Here is a 15,737-nt window from a genome sequence, read left to right as displayed (position 1 = left end):
AGCAGAGACTGTCCACAATACTCCAACATATCATCGTGCTCATACCTAGCAGGGATTGTCCACAATACTCCAACATATCATGCTCATACCTAGCAGAGACTGTCCACAATACTCCAACATATCATGCTCATACCTAGCAGAGACTGTCCACAATACTCTATCATATCATCATGCTTATACCTAGCAGAGACTGTCCACAATACTCCAATATACTGTGCTCATACCTAGAGGGGACTGTTCACAATACTCCCACATATCATGCTCATACCTAGCAGGGACTGTCCACAATACTCCAACATACTGTTCTCATACCTAGCAGAGACTGTCCACAATACTCCCACATATCGTGCTCATACCTAGCAGAGACTGTCCACAATATTCCAACATATCATGCTCATACCTAGCAGAGACTGTCCACAATACTACAACATACTGTTCTCATACATAGCAGAGACTGTCCACAATACTCCAACATACTGTTCTCATACCTAGCAGAGACTGTCCACAATACTACAACATACTGTTCTCATACCTAGCAGAGACTGTCCACAATACTCCAACATATCGTGCTCATACCTAGCAGAGACTGTCCACAATACTCAAACATACTGTTCTCATACCTAGCAGAGACTGTCCACAATACTCAAACATATCGTGCTCATACCTAGCAGAGACTGTCCACAATACTCAAACATACTGTGCTCATACCTAGAGGGGACTGTCCACAATACTCAAACATGTCATGCTCATACCTAGCAGGGACTGTCCACAATACTCCCACATATCATGCTCATACCTAGCAGAAACTGTTTATGATGCTCGAACTTCAGTTGGCAGCATTGATGAGAACAAGTGAATGAAGTTTCAGCTTCTTTGGCACAGCTGTTTCAGAGTTGTTTACAGTACAAGGAAATGCATTTTGAGAGAATGTACGAGCATAGTTAAAGTGCAATGGTCGAAATTAGAACAATATGTAAAACATTGTGTTGAGATCCACTACTAACTACATTTAGCAAATATCATTATGTTTTGAATGAAGGCTGAGTAAGGAGCATAATATAAGGCGTATCATCTTTCAGTATGGTGGATGTTGGTTTGTTGGTTGTTTGTTTGTTGTTTAACACCGCACTCAGCAATATTCCAGCTATATGACGGTGGTCTGTAAATAATAGAGAGCAAAGGTCAATGAAGCTCCAAAACCAAATGAAACAAATTTCAGTCCATTTGAAAAACAAAAGAATGGTTCCTGCTGAAGATCAGATACAAGCCTCGTGAACAGATTCAGGTGTCATCAGAGGTTGGAAGTAACAGTTTGTGCTTCATTGGGCCAGTGCTTTCTAAGGAGATGATGTTTACAATGTGAGGAAATGTATTTTCAAAGAAATAAAAAGCAGGGTCAAAGTGCTATGTTAAATGAAGGTCATAATTAAAACTGGTGAACAATGAAACATGTGTTAAGCCCTGCTACCAACTACACATATACCAAATTTCATTACACTTTTAAAGAAAATGGCTGAGTAAAAGTGAGTCAAAAAGTTAAACGAGAGTCAAATTTAAAATATTGCAAAAATGGAAGATATATGTAGACCCCCAATACTGGATAAACTACACATGCACCAAACTTAAAGACTTTTTGTACGAGTGAGGCCACAAATAGGTTTTTCAAATGTAACTGCCATATTGGAAATATTCAGTGGCTTCTCAGAAGATTTTAATTGACGACTGACTGCTGACACGAAACAGGCCATGACATTATCTCACTTGATTTTCAGTCAGGTGAGGTAAAAATGAAGTTGAAACTAAAGTAACCTGGGAAAGTGAAATCTTAAAAGACTTTACACGGTATTTTTATTCAAATACACACATGTAACATGTTATTCAAAAATAGCTGTGGAATGGGCAAAAACTGAGACACAATTCTTTTTCTTTCATAAATAAACAAGTGAGGGAGTTAGTTTGGTTTGAACATTATTCAGTTATATATCATGGTATGTCAGCTAGTTGTGATGCAGATCTGAGATGTTAACAACTTTGGTACAATCCACAAGAAAGGGTATGTGCTGACAAGGAACCAAAATCGAGGCAGATCTTTAATTCAAACCCACATAATCAATGGTTTCTTAAACGCATAAGGGATCACTTAATCCTTTTCATGACCTGAACTCTAAATATCTGACCCAGAGATAATGACTCTGTGACACTCACCATCAGAGGCCAAATTACGTACAGCAAAGCAGGCTTGGCACTTGATCTGAAAATGAAGCAGATCAACATAAAAATTGGTTCTATTTTCATTAACTACAGCAAAATGGAAATCAAGTTCCATCAATATCTTTCTACCATGCAAAAGAGAATTTGAACTCAAATCCAGTATAGATTTAAAATATCATTCATAAATTGAGTGTAGCTTAGATTTGATTAAACTAAATTAGAGTATTGTTACACAGTGCAGTTCCAAAGGGCTCAAGGCTAATGGGTACAAAAAAGATGAGACTCATAAGATCCGGGGTAGAATAGGTCTTCAACAACCTATGCTTGTCGTAAGAGGCAACTAACAGGATTGAGTAGTCAGGATCGCGGACTTGGTTGATGCATGTCATTGTATCCCAATTGCGTGGATCGATGCTCATGATATCAATCACTGGATTGTCTGATCCAGCCTCGATTATTTACAGACTGCTGTCATATAGCTTCAATGTTGCTGAATGCGGCGTCAAACAACAAACAAACAAAACAAAGATGATGATGGCTCTCCTGCCACTGGCTGACAAGCTAGTCATAGGTATACAAGTGTATGAACAGTAAATCTTGAAATTAACGCATTAGTCGTGTTAATACTGAGTCACATTTTAGGCTAGGGGTCTGCAGTCGCATTAATTTGGAGGTGCATACTCTTGTTCTTCCATCGGGTTATATCTCATAAAGATATCTGTACAGATAATTGACTGTAAGAAGGGATTTTATTTATTACTTTGGTATTGTTGAGTTTATAAAGGCAATAGCAATGGTTATGTCATACCATTGAATGTTATTTATTACATGCACCATACCATACGATAATTTTCTATGAAAACCTGTCCATTATTAATATTAATTTTAACAAGCTAACCTGTGCAATGCATATGTATACTGTTAGTTATCAGGTTAGAATGCGCTCTTGCGATCATCTGTGGTCGCATTGTCACTGGTATGATGACATTCATGCCCTTGTAGAGGACACCATCTTGGACTGTCAGTTTGTCACGATACGCCCAATACTCGCATATCCCTATTGGCACTTCGTCCCTTGTGTCAGGCCATCCCAACATCACTATTGTCATGAGGGTCTGTAGAGCTGGATCTTGAATTTGAGTATGTGAGCTGCTTGAAAGTCTCATGTAGTCTACTTGATTGATTTGAGCTATCTCGTTGAACAACTCTTTCTCTTGAGTGATCAAGAGGTTATACTTCTGTAAGCGTAAGAGCATCCTCTGGAGTCTCTTCGGAGCTTTGTGAAGCAGCTTGAGAAAGATCGGAACTAGGGATTTGTGATCCGATTGAACGTTGATGACATCTTTGCCTTGAATGTACTGGTTCTTACACAGGCAACACAATCGCAAGACATTCCTTCTCGATTTGTGCGTAGCGACGTTCAGTCTGTGAAAGAGCTTTAGAGGCAAAAGCAACTGGCTGACCTTGCTGGAGCAAAGTAGCACCCAAACCTGATTCAGATGCATCACACTGAATGGTTACCTCATCATTCACATCATAGTACTTGAGCACTGGAGCTGTACTTATGAAAGACTTGATTGTGGTGAAGGCTTCTTCTTGTTGACTCTCCCACATAAATTCACATGACCTCTTGGTCACTCGTCTGAGTGGTTCACACACATCTGAGAGTCTAGGCATGAACTTTGACAAGTAGTTGATGCATCCAAGCAATCGTTGGACTGCTTTCTTATCATTCTGATGAGGTAGATCGACTATTGCTGCAACTTTTGATGGATCAAGTTGTAGACCTTTGCTTGTGAGAAGTTGTCTCATTTATGGTACTGTAATCAGACATGGTCGAAACTTCTTACGATTGAACTTGAGGTTGACTTGTATGGCTCGCTTGAATAGATTGAGGAGATTTCTGTTGTGATCCTTCTTGGCTTCTTCAAGATTGTCACCGGAACCATAACACAAGACATCATCATGGATTACGTCGACACCATTCAATCCCGACACCGCCTCTGTTTGTCTTCGTTGATATTCCTCAGGAGCACTGCTTATCCCTTGTGGCATCCTGAGATAGCGATATCTTCCAAACGGAGTCCAGAAAGTAGTCAAATGGGAACTAGGTTGGTCTAGCTTGACTTGAAAGAACCAATCCTTAGCATCCAGAACTGTGAATACTTTTGCCTTAGAGAGCTTAGGCAAAATCTCATCTATCACAGGCATTTGATACTTGGGACGTTTTTTGGCTCGGTTTAAGTCCTTTGGATCAATACACACTCTGAGCTTGTGTGGCTTTTGAACTGCAACTAGACTGCTTAACCAGTATGTGTGAGGAGCAACTTTGGCAATTATTCCATTTCGCTCCATATCGTCAATCTTCTCCTTGAGCTTGTCTCGAAGAGGAACAGGCACTCGACGTGGCACATGCTGGACAGGCTGAACTCTTTCATGACTTTCAATATGGTACTCGCCTGGGAGGCATCCTAGGCCTTTGAATACATGACTGTATTCTTTGATTAAAGTCTCTAAAGGAGGTATATCTTCCTCTGAGTTCACCTGGTTCACTATCTTGATCCAGTCCATGTTTACACATGTATTCCCATCGATGATCGGCCATGGAGCAGTTTTGATATCAAAGATGATTCTACTTCGATTACCATTGTATTCTACATCAAGCGTGTAGGAGCCTAGAGGAGTGATAACTCTTCCATCATAAAACTTCATCTTGCCTCCATGTGGGTCAAGGTCAACATGATCTGTATGTAGAATGTCAATCAAATCTGCATACGACACAGCACTGCAACTCGCACCAGTGTCAAGTTGTGTTGTCTTGAAAGTATGTGAATGGGTAGTAGAGTACTTCATCTGTATCATAAATTGTGATTTGCGTTTTTTCTTGCTTGTGGAACCTACTCTATGCACTGCAAACACAGATTCATCTTCATCAGACTCATCTTCACTTTTACTCTGATCCGTGTAATGTGCTTGATGAACAGTTCTATTTCTTTTCATGTAACACATCTTAGAGAGATGATTAAACTTGCAACACTTCTTACCATATGCAGGGCATACATTTCTGTTGAAAGCGTGTCTGTTACCACAGTATTTGCATGATACATGTTGTCTGTTACCATGGTTACTTCTTGTGTTACTTGTGTTGCTTTCACTCTGTGTCTTTTGTTGAGTCTTTTGTTGAGTCTTTAATTTAGTCTTTTGTTTGTCATGTGTTCTTCTCTCTATTACTTTCTGATGTGCATGTACTCTTTCTTGCTATATTTCTGACTTAATTTCTTCTTTGTTATCTTGTGAAAGTTCTGCAGCTCTCAACAATTCAATACATCTTGCTAGATTCGGAACTGGTCTTTCTCTAAAAGTCTATCACGTGTGTGTTCATCTGTAGTTCCTATCACTAGTCTATCTCTGATCAATCCAGATTCTAATGCATCAAATTCACATGTCTCTGCTAACTGAAGCAATCTGAAAACATATTGATCTACACCTTCTTTGCTAGTCTGATCTGCATGTCCAAATTTCACACATTCAAACAATAAATGTTTGTGTGGCAGAAAATGTCCATTTGGTTTAGTCAAAATGCGAGCAGGATCTTTCTCTTCTTCGTTGGTAACCCCTAAACTGTTCAAAACTTTGACTGTTTCTATCCCAATACTCTACACAACACAGCAGCCTGAATTTCTTTGTCTTTCTCATTTAATTCAATAGCAAAAATGTAGAACTCCCATTCTGCTTTAAAATTCTTCCAGCTAGTGGAAACAGCACCCGTAAGTTTCATTTCTTGCGGTGCGGGAATGTGATACGACGCCATTGTGGAATCAGCATGTTCTCAACAACGAACGCTTGATAAGAGTTTGAAAGTTCTAAATATCTGCAATGTCAGGCGTTTACCATGCTTTTAAAGTTCATCAACGGAATCAGAAACTTCTGACACCATGTTTCACTTGATCAATCAGCGTCAAGCTACTTTGTATAAGCTTGATTGATTAATAGAAATCAAAAACAAAGTCTTCTTTTGACTCATGTATTCAGAACCATGCTACATCCAGTTACAACGCATTACGTCACAGGAAGGTAATTCCCGTGCTATATATAGATTGTATAAGGGAATTCCAAATGCACCAACAATGTTAACAATGACATTAACACAAACTGGCCTTGTGGTGTACCATTCGGTGTCATGGACGTGGACTTGTCTCTTGGGAGCCTGGTAAAAACCACCATTGTTGGGATTGAGGAGAGACATTTATTTTTTTAATGAAAGTACAGGACAGAATTGGTCTGATGTTGCATAAATGCGTTTGTTGGGCCCATTTTAGTCTTTGAGGTCCCCCCGTGATTTTTAGTGACTTCCTGGTCGGTCATTTCAATGAACTTGAAACCCTGTTCATCTGTGGATACATGGAAGGAAGATGAAGTTAATTCCCTTTGGTTTTCTTTACCACAATGAGTGAAACTGAGTGTAAGGTCGAACCACACTTAAGGAAGCAAGCTGGAAGGAGTTTCAGTATCAAAACTTTCAAAATTGTTTTTTAAATCATTCTCGTGGATAGCAGCATGATTTGTTGTCTGGTCAAGGCCATCGCACTTAAGTTTTTTGATCATGGACAGAAAATTTCCGTAATCCATTCAACATAACATATCTCAAATCTTACAAAACGAAATATTTAATTTATGTTATGATATTTGTGAGTCTTGTCATATTATTGGCAATTGTTGCGATGACACAGTGGCCACTCTTTATATTGCTATCATGGCAATGGTGAAAGGGAGATAACTCTTGCTGATGTTGATCGAATCTGTGAAGGAATGTTAGGTATGTGTTTCAATGTCTTACGTCGAAATATTTTAACTCCCCAGGAGGTATTACGCCCAGTAGATTTGGATAGGTTCCAATCCACGATGTCCTGTACTGCTTTTGCATCTAGGGACACAAAGCTGTCGATGGACACTTGAACTTGGGGCTCTACGGAAATGCTGGCTGTATTTCCTAGTTCAGGGGCCATCTCAGAACGGTTTTCAGCTTCAACAGCTGTTGAGACTAATAATAATCACAAAATTAGGTGGGTGTATGAAAGTCTTAACTATTATAGAGTTGAAATAAATGCTTCCCCTTTGGCCAAGCCCAAGAAAATTACATCAATTATGATTATGATTGTGTAATTATGAAAAAAAAAATCATTTACCTTCAATGTCTTGAATTATCTCAGAAAATGTCTCATCATCCCATTCGCTCAATATTTCATTGAAATCTCCAATGTGATGAGACCAAAAGCATTCAGTGATGCTATGCTCATTCAACAACACTTTTTAAACAATCAATTTTATGTTACAAAGTAACAATTCTATGGCGCTCATCGAAGGTAACATAAACAACTTGGGGTTGGAAGCGTTAATTCTGGCCATATCCCATTGGCAGAATCAGCTACAGTCCGCCCTACTCGCAATATCCACAGACAACAGCACTTGGTATGGTGTCTGTGCTATCAGGAAACAATGCCCTCCCACTACCTGCTTCAACAGAAATTCAGATTTTTCCAACAAGTGGATAGTCTGGAACTACAATTGATAGTTCATCACATCCCCGGATGTTGAAACATACCGATGCATTATCGTGTCCAGACAGGGTGGGTCCCAGCGAGAGGAAACTTCACACAGAAGCATTCCAGTTACTGCTTCAGAAGTTTGGGCAACCAAACATCGACCTATTTGCTACTTGCCTAAACCACCAAATCATGAAGTATGTCTCCCTGTTACCAGGTCCGCAGGTCCCTCTATCAGAGAAGTGGGGATCATTTGAAACCTTTTGCAAGGCAAAAAATCAAGACCCTACGACTTTGTTACCACAATTCCTAGCCGAATACCTCCTTGACACTTGAACGGTAGCACCATTACTACGTACTTATGTTGCACTTTAATTACGTTGCAATTAACTCATTGTTGGCCATTCCGGAAAATTGCAAGATGACTAAGGTCCCGGAACTACAGGCCCTACAATGCTCATTCAGGCTTGAGGATCAGAAGGACAAGTTCCGCACGAACTTGAACGTGGTATTTCGAGGTTTGCAAGGGCCCCCTTTTCGAGCCCCTCTATGCATCCTCATTTTATTACCTCACCAAGAAAACAGTTTTTCTCTTGGCTTTAGCCACAGCGTCACAGCTGTGCGACATCACCCGGGTCTGTATTGAGCATGGGACGCACGGAGTGGCACATCTCGGTTTGTGCTGGGATTTTAAAGCAAAAAATCAACTACGAGGCCAACCTGATCGTTCCTTCACCATCCCACCAATATCGACTATTGTGGGAGCCAAAGATGACGGTGGTCTTCTCCTGTGCCCGGTGCGAACACTTCAAGATTTCATCCACCAGTCTAAGACTAGGCGTGGTTCAAGGAAGTGGTTATTTACACCCATCTCTCCTTCGTCCACGACTTAAGTTAGTCACAACACCATATCCCTGTGGTTACACACAGTCATCCATCAGGCTCACGAGATCGCCAAACGATCCTCCGAGGGGGAATAATCACAGCAACTGTTCTATTAGAACGATCATGGAAAGATGTTTTTGGAGGTCCAACACGGATTTCACTAGTCATTATCTTCGTGATGTGACTCTAGAGGATGTCGAAGGCATGCAAAGTTTTGGCCCTTTGGTTGCAGCCCAGCAGGTTACCAACTCCCAACACAAATAATGAACTCACCCTGTAGAGAGCCATTCTACTTCTCCATGCAAGTCGCTGAGATTCGGTCAGTGGAATGAAATAAGACAACCTTTTTGTCAATCCTCGTCTCTATGACATAGTAATTAAAGAATTAGCTGCTTAGCTAATATTTTCTTTATTACTAAATATGTTAGAAAAGGATTTAGAACATCTGATCATGTGTATGTTATCAATGCTTTGATTGAAAAATACTTATTGTTACATAAAAGTAGATTCTATTGTGCATTCAAAGATCTTAAGTCGGCGTTCAATTCAGTGTGTATTTGTTTTTACAAACTCTGGACAGGTAATGCTAATGGAAAAATATTTAGAAGACTTATAAATATGTATGAAAATGTTAAATCTTGTATATTTGTTAATGGTGGCTAAACAGACTTTTTCCATTGCCAGTCAGGTGTATGACGGGGATGTGAGTCATCTCCCTTTCTTTTTTCATTCTTTGTAAATGATATTGTTGATTTTCTTAATTCAGACAGGCAACTTAACATCCAATTAAGAATGATTGAACTTTTTATTCTAATATTTGCAGATGATATGGTCTTATTCAACAGTACAGTCATGGGTTTGCAAAGATGCCTCAACAAAATGAAGATTTATTGTCATAAATGGAAATTGTCTACTAATATAAGCAAAAGTAAAGTTATTGTCTTCAGACGTAATGGTCGTCTTCAAAGATATGAAGAATTTTGGTTTGGCACAGACATTATAGAAATTGTTCCTACTTTTAGGTGTTCATCTTTTATTATCCAATAGTTGGTACTTAACACAGAAGACACCAGCACTACAAGCGACAAAATATCTTTTTGGTTTAAAATCATGCTCAAAGGATTTTATTAAACTTCCTTATAATGTACTTTTACAGATATTTCATGTCCAAATACAACCTGTTCAGTCGTATAGGGATTGGGGGTTCTGGCTCAGTACCACCTTGACCAGATTCATACCCCAATAATGCTACCACAGAGGTCATTTTCATGTCAATTATACAATACGATCCAAAGATCGTCATGGATCAAGGAAACAATTCATTCTTAATCTTCAACCAGTTCTTTGGTTTTGGCTCCCCTAGGCATGCCAGAAACCTATGATTGTGGGTTCGAATCCTGGTTCACCCCGATTATGTTTCTAGGTTTGTCAGCACCATACCCGTGCTCGTGGGTTTCACCGAAGTGGTAAATGTCTGAGACCTGCATCTATTCGGGCTTTCCTCCCACTTTAAGCTGACACACGACGATATAACTGGAATACTGTTAAAAGCGGTGTTAAACACAACTCACTCACTCACTCACTTTGGTTTTGGCACAGAATACTTGGCGCACTTGTTGTCTCCGCTGTTCTATGAACTTTTCTTTCTTGTCTTCACTAATGCCACTGGTCTTACGAGAATTTGATTGAATCTCCTGCTTCATTGTTTTGTATTTGGTGAGTTCTAACAACACTAAACCAAATTCCTCCTCGAATATCTTGCAATCAGCCAGTGCTGTTGAAATATGATCCTCAATGTTAACCAATACACGAATACTATCATGTTTTAATGCTTTCTTTTGCTACTTACGAGAAATAAATTTAAGAGCTTTTCCTGTCAGTCCAGCGACGCCAGTTGCTACTTCCATGCCCAGTGTGATAGGCGTGGTGATTATATACTAAACCGCAAAAGAAACATCACCATGGATAGATATATGAGAAACCTTATTTGTCCAAACATGTAAACATACTTTGTAACATATTAAAAAGATGAAACTTGGCAAAACTGATCATCAAGGTTGAAATTGAAGTATCAAATGTTCTTAAAGTGAAACATCACTAGTCTCTGAGAAAATGGCAGCATCACAAGTCAGTATCTCGTGTGTCCTCCATGTGCATTGATGACTGTTATGCAATGTTGATACATGGAATGGATGAGGCGGTTGATGAAGGCCAAAGGCACTTGAGCCCACACACTGAGGAACGCCTGACGCAGTTCAGCTGCAGTTGTCGGCCTTGGTCGAACGTCATTCAGCCGTCTTTGAATCTGGTCCCTCAGGTGCTCAATGGAATTTTAATCGGGACTGAGGGCAGGCCACTGCATGGTTCTGATGTGATTCTGCTGGAGGAATTGTTTTGTTGCTCTCGCAGTGTGGGCATGGGTGTTATCATGCTGAAACTCGTGGGTGCAGCAATGTGCCAAATGAGGTATGGCGTGTGGTCTCAAGACTTCATCAATGTACGGGAGCTGCTGTGACACCATTCCTTCTCCCTGGACCGATGTTCTGGAAGACCACAGGGCCGACCCGCTGAGCAAGACCAATCCCACCCCACACCATGATGCTCGGACCACACCACGAGTCAACAACACAAGCATCCGAATAATGGTGTTGCCAGACTCTCTCTGCCATCTGCTGTTGAGATACAGTAACGGCTCTCGTCTGAGAAGAGGACTCTAATCCACTGCTGGTGCTGTGTTGCCCACTGAAGATGGTCTTGGCGATGACATGGTGTCAGAATGGGTCTGTCGTGCAGTTTCCACAGCAGTAACAAAGCGATCTTGAAGATGCCGTCGCATAATCTGACGATCCTGACGTCGGGTGGTGACCCTTTGTATTCCACTACGTGGTCGGTCATCTGTAGTGTTGGTGGTCTGGTACCGTTGCTGGAGCCTGTATATGGTCCTCACGTGGACTTGAAATGCATTGGCTATTTGCCAGGCGGTTTGTCAAGCTTGCAATCATCGAACGGCTTGGAATCGCTGATTTCTTGTCAATCTTGGCATGTGGTAGCAATTCAAAAACGAATGAATGTTTTTAGATCTGGGTGCATTTTTTATAGGGCAAGGAATGGGGGAACGCATGTGCATTTCAATTTGCACAGAACTCACGCGTTTGGGCGATTGGTTTTATTGTCATCTGCTTTGTTTTTTTATCATCAAGTTTCCTTTTTCCAGACAATGTAATGTTAAATTTTAGAAACTTTGACAAAAATTACACAGATATTTAAATGACAACTTTTCATGCAATGTTACTTGGGATGACGTTTCTTTTGCGGTTCAGTATAGTTGATACTAAACCAACACCGGCTACACTAAGACCCATGCCAGCTGCTAAAAGTGCAGTGTCAACTCTGTCGAGAGCATTCACAGCTCTGTGATACTTTCTATATAATTCAATTCTTGAACCTTCTCTATTTGATGTTTTATTTCACTTATTTGATGTAATCCAAATCTATCAATAGTATCCATCTTTTCAGATGTTTCATCGAGCACCGGATATAAACCCATAATGTATATTATTATATAATATAAGAGTGTTTAATTGGTTGGGTCATGATGTCTTGAGATTATACATCATTCTTATGAGATGTATATTATATAGCATAAATATCTTAGTAAGTGAAATGTCCCCCGTATAAGCTTGGACCCCCTCAAGGTTTGCAACGGCCGCTATTCCTTGATGAATAAAAATACTACAATTTTGACGTTCGTGTTTCTTAAGCCATTTAATTTGTAGTCCTGGTAATACACTGAAGGCTTCTTCTGGAGCATCCCCCAAATAGAATTCCACAATAAGTGTAGAGCTTGGGGGTATATTCACCAAGTTATTTAATACATAATTGAATTCAGTAACAAAAATTTAAAATAACATCTTTTAATGTTGGAAGACTCAATAACATATGACCGGGTTCATCTGGCAGGGGAGTGATTAACACACTCTTTCGTTTTGAGGGGATATAAGCCACGAGTACAATTCCACTATTCATTATCTTTGTTAATTAATTGATGTGCCTTACCCATCGTCACATATGGTGGGGCAATGACGATATTCAGCAGCCATTCGATTTTTTCTTCGAGCATAGTCCGTTTATTGTTTTGGGCGTGAAGCATATGATTTGCCCTCAATACTGGGTTTATCAAATCCTTCTGTGTCTCCAAGATCGGAAAGCGCAATTGTATTACATTATCTAAAGTTATGCATTCCAGGGCCTGATGAATCAACCATTATTTATAATACGGAGTGACACACTCTAATATCCTGTATGTACAGGTTGAGGTTTTACATCTAATACAGAAATTTTGAGCTCTGTAATAATGCCCTGCCTTAACTTCTTATACTGCAATGATGAGAAAGATTCAGTTGTACCACTATTGTATTTTTCATCTTTGACAGGAATAGCTCTAAGTAGAGTTGAAGGACTTTCGTGTTGAATATTACCCATTGTACTAATCTATTCAAGATGGATGCACAACTCTTGATAGGGAACGATATCTGGTAACTTAACTCCATGCAATGTTGTGATGGGTGCCACTTTTGTCAATGTCCCTTGAATGTGCTCCACTGCTTCAAATCAGCACCAAATTTGACTCATTTTGTCCGAGACTAGCTCCCAAAGGCTTTAAAATTTCATCATTGAGTGAGCATACACTGTAATACCCATCAGATATGGTACAACGTTCTTTATCTAGTAATAACTTATTATTACCTCGTGCAGTACTTTTATCGGTCCACCGTGGGTAATATGTTATATCACAGAGGGCAACTTCAAGCTGCCTCACTGAGTTATTAATAGTGTGAAGCAGTTGAATTGACTGACCATTTGTTAGTCTATACATACACATTAAATATACAAAGAAACTATATTATAACTTAAATATAAAATCAGCTTACATTACGAACAAGTCAATTTTAGTAAGTGCTTCATTTTTTTGTTCATTTCCCTTATATCTTTGAAAAATACAGGTTCACAGCAACTAGCACCAAAATAGTGCATGATTGGTTCCACAATCAAATGCAATTTTGGCAAAACCAGTCAAACTTTGCCATATGGTGTACTGCAACAGGATGTGGTGTATCTCTTTTATGACCCCGGCTTTGAACTAAATAAGTCTGTCTTATCATTTCATGTAAACTATCAGATTAGGCATATACTTGCAGAAATTGGTGCCCCCATTACCGCAGGATCAAGCATGGAATGTATCAAATAATCTGTACAATAGGTGGGCATATGAACGTATTTGTCAGGAATTTTATGTTTCTACTATCATGGTGTAACATTTATACTAAGTTATCCTATAGTAACTAGATCCACATCAAGTGCTTTTATGAGTTATCATGGTGTAATATTTATACATCATTTCATATAATAGTTTAGCAAGTAATACTTATCATCAGGTAAAATGCATATATAAAATATCAGTAGTTTCAGTTATAGCTTTTTAGACAGATGCTAGCCTAAGGTAATGGGAGCGCATCTCCTAGACATACTATTCAATAAAACAAGGGTTACGTCTACATAGTTTAATTGATTTGAAGCTTTTAGATCAATGCTAGCCTAAGGTATCAAGATCCCATCCTCCCAGACAAAAGATATGTCTACATAGTCTTATAGATTACCTTGAACTATTTTATTTTAGTAAATCTGTCATCACCTATATTAGAATAACATTCAGCAATTACTTCAATTTAGACTCATTAAGGATTAGCCCCCATACAAGCTCGTCTATAGTGCATTAAAGATTAGCCCCCATACAAGCTCGTCTATAGGGCATTAAGGATTAGCCCCCATACAAGCTATAGTGACACCATAATCTCTTTCAAAGCATCCAGTAAATATGTCAACAAGATTAGCGCCAACAGGACTAACAGGATTAAGTATTCCCCTCTGTCTAGCCATTCATTTAGCATAGGGCACAACCAATCGTGTATCAACCAATCATATTCCTTTTAATTGTTTTAATTTTTGTTGAATACATACAGAACCTCTTGTTAAATGATCTATTCGAGGGCTTATCCCCTATACTAAACACTTCAAAATTCGCAGATGACGGAGCCCTATGGATCCGCATTAAAAGCATTAAAATGGCAGAAAACTTAATCCAAAATTCTCTAAATAAAATACAACAATGGGCAGACAAATGGGGCTTCTCCCTTAACTCAGATAAAACAACAGGAGTAGTATTCAAACATAAAAACATGAAACCTGCCTTCACAATCCTCCAGCTAAACAACCAAACAATCAAATTCCAAAAACAAACCAAATTCTTAGGACTCATTTTCGATCAACACCTTACCTGGGAGGCTCACATCCAAAACCTAAAAACTAGATGCAGCAAAGACCTTAACACACTAAGATGTCTCACCGGCTCTAACTGGGGAGCCTCCAAAGATACCCTCCTCTCACTCTATACAGCACTAATTAGATCAAAACTAGACTACGGCTGCTCCATATACAATACCCTAAACAACTCTCTATCTAAAAAACTTGACTCAATACAATACCAAGCCCTTAAACTAATTACACGCACACAACATGGCACCTCCTACACCTCACTTCAGGCACTTACAGGGGAAATGCCACTAAATCTACGCAGGGAACATCTAAGCCTTAATTTCTGGGCTGCATCCCAAACAAACCCTCTCGTCCAAAACTTAATTAACCAAAACATTAGCCCAAGAAACCAAGCACTAGTTTGCAAACACCCCTTACTCACCCCAATATCCCAAAGAATAACTAACTACCTCAATGAACACCAAACTCAAAATCTTAAACATTACTGCAAACAATCAAATATCTTCACCCCTAAACTCAAAATACCCAAAATAGACACAACGCTAGCAAACCAAATAAATAAACAAACCGACCCAAACATAGCTAAAACCACCACACTTGCATATATACACGAAAATTGGCCAAATTGGTGTCACATATACACTGATGGATCTTCAGACCCGATCTCCAACCGCAAAGGCTTCGGAGTCCATACCACACAACCAGTTATATCCACACATTCTTACCGACACCCTAACAACCAATCTATATTCACGGCCGAACTTA

General features: G+C 39.4%; 1 protein-coding gene across 3 annotated transcripts in view; it reads right to left on the bottom strand.

The window, feature by feature from the left end:
- LOC139477956 (uncharacterized) overlaps window positions 1-15,737 on the bottom strand; it is a 405,897-nt gene that overhangs the window by 279,259 nt on the left and 110,901 nt on the right. For all 3 annotated transcript variants that reach the window (XM_071260404.1, XM_071260406.1, XM_071260405.1), the window contains one exon: window positions 2,206-2,251. In XM_071260404.1, coding sequence (XP_071116505.1) covers window positions 2,206-2,251 — 46 coding nt within the window. The remainder of the gene's footprint in view (window positions 1-2,205; window positions 2,252-15,737) is intronic.

Source organism: Haliotis cracherodii, unplaced genomic scaffold, assembly GCF_022045235.1.
Source record: "Haliotis cracherodii isolate W230 unplaced genomic scaffold, xgHalCrac1.p SCAF_1, whole genome shotgun sequence".
Classification (NCBI taxonomy): Eukaryota; Metazoa; Mollusca; class Gastropoda; order Lepetellida; family Haliotidae; genus Haliotis; species Haliotis cracherodii.
Note: the sequence above shows the minus strand (reverse complement) of the source record. Positions and strands in the feature narration are given on the sequence as shown.